This window comes from Balaenoptera physalus, assembly GCF_965194825.1.
Source record: "Balaenoptera physalus genome assembly, chromosome: 1".
In the NCBI taxonomy this organism is placed as follows: domain Eukaryota; kingdom Metazoa; phylum Chordata; class Mammalia; order Artiodactyla; family Balaenopteridae; genus Balaenoptera; species Balaenoptera physalus.
Window position 1 is genome coordinate 115,038,798 of NC_138882.1, and position 9,002 is coordinate 115,047,799.

At 36.4% G+C, this 9,002-nt stretch overlaps 1 protein-coding gene across 18 annotated transcripts in view; it reads left to right on the forward strand.

The window, feature by feature from the left end:
- The window catches only part of EVI5 (ecotropic viral integration site 5), a 234,100-nt gene extending 227,234 nt beyond the window's left edge, over window positions 1–6,866 (forward strand). For all 18 annotated transcript variants that reach the window (XM_082477022.1, XM_082477023.1, XM_082477024.1 and 15 more), the window contains one exon: window positions 2,754–6,866. In XM_082477022.1, coding sequence (XP_082333148.1) covers window positions 2,754–3,065 — 312 coding nt within the window. In that variant the 3' untranslated portion in view covers window positions 3,066–6,866. The remainder of the gene's footprint in view (window positions 1–2,753) is intronic.
- Window positions 6,867–9,002: the final 2,136 nt, after the last annotated feature.

Sequence of the window (9,002 nt, forward strand, 5' to 3'; positions counted from 1 at the left end):
TTGTCTGCTTTTTGTTGTTGTTTTCTTTCTTTTTTCTTTCTTTCTTTTTTTTTGGCCACACCATGCGGCATGCGGGATCCTAGTTCCCCGACCAGGGATCAAACCCGTGCCCCCTGCAGTGGAAGCGCAGCGTCTTAACCACTGGACCGCCAGGGAAGTCTCTGTTGTTGTTTAAACATAATTAGTTCCCAAGAGTCTAGTAATAAGGGTAAGCAGTACAGCTCTTAGATGCAGGCAACCAAGACAGCACTTTAGAGGACCCAGCTCTGGTCCTCTCCCAGCCAAACTCCTTTTCACAGGATGCCCTCCCAGAGGACATCCCCACCTGAAGTCTAACCCCTCTGAGACCATACTCTACGTACTCAGTACCCTGGAATTCCTTGCCCAGATATCTACTTTCAGGGCCTACCACAGGCCTCTTCCCTTTCAGAACCAGTATGCACACTCCTAGGTCCAGGGGATAACTAGGATATAGCTTCAGTTTTACCGTCCCTTACCTTCACGTTTTTCTTCTTTCCACCAAAAAATTTCTCTATGCCTTTGCTGTTCTACATTAGCAGTTCTCAAAGAAGCAATAATTGCATCTCCTTTGACATTGAATAAATGACCCTTCAATCTGTAGTTCACTTTATATAATATTTGAGGTCGATTATTACATTTGATATGAGGCTACAGAGTTTCAATTGCAATAAATTTTGTTAGAGCAAAGAAAAGCTATAGCTTTCCAAACAATTGGGAAGTTGTGGTTCCTCCGCCATACTCCTCCTTTATAGCCAGGAAGAAGGAAGACACGTGCTCTATATTATTTCTTCAAAAAGGGTTTGGGGACAAGAAAAAGGAAGACATTAACTGACTTAATTTTACACTTGGAGCTATAAATCATGTGTTGCAATATGGTGATAGGATGTTGCATCAGAGTGTGGCAGTTGTAGTAATGCAGTGTGTATCACAACCACGGAGAGGTCTTTGTGGTGCTCTGTGCCCTTTGCCTAAAGATTCAACTCCAAGTTTATATCCCTTCTGCTATGCCAAAGAGGAAGGTTTTACTTAAATTACATTGTACCTCACTATGATGTTCTCTTAGCCTAGGGCACAGGAATTTCTTAATGGCTGAAGGTTTACCTGACGCAGACATCATTGTGTTGAGTCCCAGCATCCCTCTTGTTTCCCATTGTCACATACCAACAGGGAAGTACTAGGGTTTCTTCACTTCTTCCTGGAAGTCTATCAGGAAAGCTAGGAGGTGTTATGGCAAAGCTGTAATGTCTTTACTCTCAGAACCGTTAGTTTTGAAAGTGTATGTAATATTTCCTGAATATTTCACATTGTCTTTATCTCAAGATTCGAAAGATAGTTAGTGACCAGGAATTTGTCCTGGAGAAACAAAATTGCAGGTTGATAGTAATGATAAGGACAAGAGACATGGAGTATATTTTTAGCAAATTCTTGATAGTAAAGGTAGATTTTGATAGTTAATTGTTTTTATTGTTTTGGATTTTTTTTAACTCTTCTACTTTATCATAGGAGAAAATTCATGGTGTATGAGAGAAATTAAACAAGTGATAATATCAAAATTAAATTTTATATTTAAAACATAAACTCTTGAGGAGAAGATGATGTCTTAATTATATGATAGTGGATGTGGTAGTATCTGTGGTGGTGGGTTTGGGAATTTGAGGGAATTTAGGCAAAGAAGTGGCAGATGATGAAAAGAAATCACCCTTAATACTGATAAATCTGGTTTGGGAGAATGTGGTTTTGATGTGTGCAACAATGGGTTTTTCAATACTGAACGCTAGAATTTGTCAGACTTGCCCCCCAGTAATAGGTAGCATTTGATCTGCATAGCTCTTCCCACACAAGGGTATGGCCCTATAAAATTCCAGGGATAGAGAAACAGAACCTGGTTCCCAAAGATGGAAAGAGAGGGAAAAGAGCTGAGCAATATGTGCCATTCCTCTTCCCTACCCCTGGTGAAAGAAGTCACTCCTTCTCCCTGGGAGGAACAGGGAAGAGAAGGCAAAAATGTTATACATCACTGGCCTTCCCTCTACACAGAAGGACATATCAGTAGTAGGAAGAAGCATTTCTGGCTTCATTGAGTGATAGTGGTATGGTGGTCTTTAGGATATTATAACAGAATGGAGACTGCTAGCAAATTTTATTGATTTGTAAACCATTATCATCATTCACAAAATTATGGAGACATGCTCTAAGACAGTGTGTGTGATAGTTCAGAGTATTGTCTTTATTAAGTCCATATCTTCTACAGATGTACATGGAAATATTTGCAGGTGAACTGATAGGATGGCTGAGATTTACCTCAGAATAATCCAGGAACAAGAGAGGTATATTGTAACAGGATTGTCCATGATGTGTTAGATGTTGAAATTAAGTGATGGGCACATGGAGTTCATGTTATCTCTAGTATAACAAAGGTTCCGTTTGAATCTAAACTTGGGTATTAGCTATGTGTCCTCGGCAAGCTACACTACCTGAGTCTCTTATTTCCTAATCTCTAAAATGAAGATGATAAAATGAACCACACAGGACTGTTGTGGTGATTCAATTAAAATAAGTTATCTGCTCATTGCGTAACACGTGAGAGTCACTAAAAAATTGGTAGTTACTATTTATATCCATAAATGGAAAAAGATCAGGGTATCTTCTTACTTAAACATGAAATGTTTGCTTTCTTGGAGTGTGTATATTTCCCCAAGTTGAGTATATTAACTTGGATTTTGTTTCAACAGCTCAGTTGCCTAAAAGGCCAGAGGGGCTTCTCCAGCCAACCCCCTTTTGATGGAATCCACATCGTCAACCATTTAATAGGAGATGATGAATCATTCCATTCCTCTGATGAAGAGTTCGTAGGTAATTCCTTACAGGAAAGTGGCATTGGTTTTCCTTTGCACAGAAAATCTGGCCTGATGTCTTTGGACCCCACTGTGGCAGATGGTAGTGAAAGCGAAGCAGAAGACAGCGCACTGAAGACCAGAGAGAGCAGTGAAGTGGCTCAAAAGGAGTGGCCCCCGAGAAGCGGGTCGTACTCAACCACTGTCTGACCATCACTGTGACCTAGACTGTGGATTTTTTTTAAGGGATCAGTTATCATGACTGAGGGTTTTTGGAACATATCTGTTTCATATGTATATATATAAATATATATATTTTACAATCTTAACTGCCTTTTTATCTTTGCCAAATCTTCACCACTGACTTACCATTGCTATAAAGTAGAGTGGAATACGGTTAATGGGAAAAATAAGGTTCTAGCAGTATTACTAAATACTAATGTTTCTTGTTTAGAAAATGCAATTATATCTATATGTGGGAACCATTTTGAAGTTCAGAACTGTGGAAAATTGAATTTTCTTCAGACAAAACTGTTCTTGTGCAATATTTTATGCTCAGTGAACAAATTGTATATTTATGTTTATCAGTTTGTTTTCAGGGTGGCTGTCTACACACATTTGGCCAAGACATACATCTGATTTATCTTGGTTTTTTTGTGTTTGGAGAATTTTTTTTTTCAACTAAAATTACTGCTTTATTAGTGGGTCATTGAAAATTCCCAAAAAGCAAAGCCTTTTTTTCACATAATTTTATAAACACAAATTAATGCTTATCTGTCTTGAGAATTCTAAATTTTGTTTTTAATTTCAGATTTTTATGTGCACATGATGCTTCCGTGTGTTGCCTACCAGTCAGAGTAGTAAGTTAACTACAAATATATTGGGTTTTTGTACATATTTATAAATCTGCACCACACAACATTGAACATTTTATGTGGAGAATGTATCTGTTGCAAGATGACTGCCTTCAGCATTATAAAAGGACCTCTGTAAATAATAGGTTAAAAGAAAATTGAAAATAAAACCAAACACTAATATTTTAATAGCTTTAGAATTTTGCTTAGCATTCAACACTAGCAGATTCATAACTGATGCTTGTTCAAAGACACTGTTGGTGAAATCTTTTAGTTCATGTGTATGTAACAAATTTTTCATGATTAGAGAGGTAATAGCACATATTACTTAGCTAATATTCTACTTAATATAATTTAATCAATGGACTGAGGTCCACAATATACAGCAATTATATCTGCAAATAATCTATGAACATTATCTTCAGATTCTCTAGTTACTAATCTATAGATAAAGCAAGCCATAAGAATCCTTTCCTACCAATTCTTTATCATCTAGACATTTTTTCCCTAGAAAACTGAATGCCTGTCATTGGTAAATTAGAGGAAACACCCAAACTACACTTATACTATGGAAAGACTACAAAAATGTGTTGACTGGATGCTTTCTACTCTCATTTTCATCAGCAGCCTATGGAAAAAAAAAATAACCTTCAAGAATAAGAGGAAGGTAGAATTCGGTAAATATGGAGGTACAATTTTGCACAATATGTTGCATGCAGAGAAAAAAAATTACATGACACAATGGAACAGAAGAGACAAAAATAGTTTTCTGTCTAAAGGAGTTAAGCCTTACGGTGCATCGGTGCATCGTAGTCAAGGGTTTCCCAGCAAACCCTTTATAGCCATTTTGCTTGAGAAACAAGATTGAAAACATGCCTATTGTCTCCATAGCTCCAGGCTAAATTCTAGTGGTTAAGTAATTTACCTGTGGTCACAAGTTAGTAAGTAATCAGAGCCAAGATTTTAATCCAAATCGCTCTGACACCAAAGCATTTGAAAAGGCTCAGCTAATTTCTCAATTCCCTGCTTTTCTGACAGTTAATGTGATTTAAATGTTTGATTTAAATTGTTTCCTGATTGTTTCCTGAATATATTATATAGATATATATCTTTATGTATAGATACGCAAGTATCAACACTCATAAGCTTTACGCAGCTTATGAACATAGATACTACTCCTAGAATTGTCTGACTGGTGCCTTTGGGATTCTCTTTTGGGGTTCCTTGCTGTCAGTCTAGAGGCTGTTGATGCCCAAGTGAAATGAGATGATTCATGGCCACATGATTGCTTTGACCCCCCACATCAAGAAATCCGAATGATCCAGCCCATGAGCCAGTTCCAGCCAACATCCTGTTTTCACATGACCCACAAGCTAAGAATGATTTTTACATTTTTAAAGAGTTGAGGAAAAAATCAAAAGAATAATATTTTGTGTCACATGAAAATCATATGACCTTCAAATTTCAGTGTCAGTAAAGTTTTATTGGCACATACCCATGCTTATTCATTTGCATGTTGTCTGTGGCTGCTTTTGTGCCACAGTAGCAAAGTTGAGTAGCTTAAAATGTCTATTATCTGTCCCTTTAGAGAAAGTTTGCTGACCTTAATTTAGATACTCTAAAATGTAGGTTTACCTCTTCAGTTGGTCTCAAGTAGAAGACTGAACCATTTGCTTTTGCTGTTGAGCTAATGGTTTGGAAACCTAAAATTTCCTGGTGGATCCTATACTTAGAACTATTCAACATGGAGAATGTGCCAGCTATTTTAGATTACAAAGTCTTTGAGGCCATAGACAAATTTGGAAGGGTATCTGTGCCTTTGGAAATGGAGAAAGAAAGGAAAGAATACCAGAATCCTAGCACTGTTCTTTAAAACATGCATCATTGATTGGCCTTTAGGGTGTGCTTCACTGAGTCAGTGTTATAATTTGACTTTAAAAGTAAGAACATCTTTCTAGAACCATGTTTCAATTCTAAACTTTGAAAGATATTCTTAAAGAATTTCCTAAGTACTGTTTCTGGTTAGGAATTAGTTGTTAAAAGAATCATGGTAAGTAAACCTTACTCTGTTGAGACTCTTGTAATTGGGATAATGAAAAACTAGAAATGACAATCTTCTCATTCAAGATATTTGATTCAAATACTCCTTAGAAGGTTTTAAAATCTTCCTGGCCTTTAGGATGTAATAGAATAACTTACTCCCTTGGGATAGTTACTTTCTGGTGTCATTGCCATCCTGGGTTGAAATGCTGAGAGAGACTACAAGTCACCTATTGAATAAAATGGAAATTGCATTGAGGTGATGAAACAGAGACCTTAAAGATCAAGAAAATATTTCAACAGCGTTTTAAAAAATTAGTGGTAAATTTTTCTTCCTGGAAAAATAAGTCAAAGGTGTAACTTTACACAATTTCTACCCTTTTTATTGATAGATATTAAGCGTTCAGTGTTTGATGACTAATTGAGACACCAAGTCCTAACTAACTGGTTGGCTATTTGGGGAAGGAAAAAACAACTTTTTCTTAGCTCTGGAATGTAATGCAGCTTGTTACTCTCCAGATAGTGCCTTTGATTGAAAACAAGGTCTAGACCTTTTTAAGTATTTTATTTCTGACATCATAAGAAATGATTTGGTTCCTCATGCTTCTTTATCTTTACATAGTGCACTATAATTTTCAGATTTAAAGTAAAATGAGTGTATGAATTGTGTTTTAGTAAAGCCCTTTTATGACCAGCTTGATTTTTGTGTAAGTACCAGGTGTCAACAGCTAACATTTCATGAAATCAGTGATTTACTTTGTTAAAACAATGAGCTTTAGCCTGAAAATTATTGCTGCTCTGTCGTTAATGAAACAGTAAGTTTTTAAAATTAATTAATTTTAATTTAATTCATTCTACTGAAATTAAATTTTCTGATTAAAAATGGAGTGAATGCTATTTATAATCCAAGTTTTTACATCACATCCATTGATCTACCTACCCCTTCTTTTCACTCCAAAGAGAGGATAGAATAATGCATTACATATACTATAGAGATGCAAAACTATAATGTATTTCATTTTACTGTTGGAATTTCTTATTGTAACATTGTATGATAACCTGAAATGTTTACTTGTGCCTTTGCTTTAAACAATTAAAGTTTTCCATTTTATAAGAATTTCTGTTTCCTTAAACTATTCAACTTAAAAGGGGATAGGCATCAAAAAAGAAACTGTTTAAAAATGTGTGGCCTGACATCAGATATTCATGAGTGAGGCTTGTGCTCCGTGGGTACAGGGACCATATCCACCTGTTCCACCTATGTGTAACTAGTACCAAACAGAGAGCCTAGTATATATATTTCAATTTAATGAAAGGCCTAATAGCTGGGTTTGTTATTTCCTTCAGCAACATGGTAATTTTTTGAAAATAGTAATGGCAATATTTTCATCTCACATTGTGTTTTAGGTTATTAAATTAATTATCAACTAATTCAATAAATATTTTTAAATATATAATTTGAATATACACAGGTAATTATAAAAAGAAAGTTATGCCTTCTGCATCATCACAATGTTAATAATCATTTAATTCAGAAGCAGTAGTTCATTGTATATAATTGTATATTATATATACAATTGTATAAAATGTAATTTATAATCCAGGGTTTCCTACCTTGGCACTATTGACAGTTGGGGCCAAGTTGTTGCAAGTGGCTGTCGTGTACATTGTAGGATGTTTATCAGCATTCCTGAGCTCTACCCACTAAATGCCAGTAGCACCTTCTCTTTCAGTTAGTTGTATCTCCAGCTGCCAAAAGTAGGGAGGACTGAGAATGAAAATCACCCCTGGTTGAGAATCTCTGGTATATATTTAGAAGTGAGTCAAAAAACAAAAAGCCACTAGGACTAAAACTAAAAATATATACATCTATTGAAGATGGATATCAAATTTGTTTCTAGTAGCTGGTGAGAAAAGTAAAACCTGAACCACAATGAAGTGCCTCTTCACACTTATTAGGATGGCTATTAAGACACGCACACACGCATACACACACTAACAAGTGTTGGTAAGGATATGGGAAAATTGGAACCCTTGTCCATAGCTGCAGGGAAAGTAAAATGGTGCAGCCATGTGGAAAAGTTTTGGCGGTTCCTCAGAAAAGGTAACCATAGACTTACCATATTATCCAGCGATGCCACTTCTAGATATATACTCAAAAGAAAACAGGGACTCAAACAGATACTTGTGCAACAATGTTCATAATAGCATTATTCACAATAGCCAGAAGGTGGAAACAACAAATGACCATCAACAGATGAATGGGTAAATAAAATGTGGTATATACATACAATGGAATATTATTCAACTATAAAAAGAAGTGAAATTCTTTTTTTTTTTTTTGGCCGCGCCATGCGGCTTGCGGGACCTTAGTTCCCCCATCAGGGACTGAACCTGGGCCCCAGCAGTGAAAGCCCTGAGTCCTAACCACTGGACTGCCAGGGAATTCCCCAGAATGAAATTCTGATACATGCTACAACATGGATGAACCTTGAAAAATGCTAAGTGAAATACGCCAGACACATAGTGTGGTTCCACTGATTTGAAGTACCTAGAATAGCAAATTTATAGACAGATATATCAACACAAGTATTTCTGTACTTTTAACATGTCTAACACGTAGACATTAACCATGGGATAGGGGTGTGGGAGAAAGGGAAGTTATTGTTTAATGGATACAGAGCTTATGTTTGGGATGATGAAAAAGTTCTGGAAATGGATAGTGGTGATGGTTGCAGAACACTGCATGGATTTAATGCCGCCAAATTGTACGCTTAAAAATGGTTGAAATAGGGACTTCGGTGGTCCAGTGGTTAAGAATCTGCCTTCCAATGCAGGGGACGCAGGTTCAATCCCTGGTCAGGGAACTAAGATCCCACATGCCTCAGGGCAAGTAAGCCCTTGCACCGCAACTAGAGAGAAGCCGTGTGCTGCAACAAAGAGCCTGAGCGCTGCAACGAAAGATTCCAAATGCCCCAACTAAGACCTGACAAAGCCAAGTAAATAAATAAATAAATTTTCTTTAAATGGTTGAAACAGTTTTTAAAAAATAGGCATGTTGAGAACTTAGAGTCAGCTTATAAATTAAATATGTTCAAGTAAAGATACATAGAAGGAAAAAAACCTAATACCTGAAGACTTACAAAATTTGCGGTGTCCATGAAATAGAAAGGTTTTTTTAGGTGTAGAATTCTGGCACTAGACTGGGACTCGAGCTTTGTGTTGTTGAAACCTGGACAAATCACAGAAATTT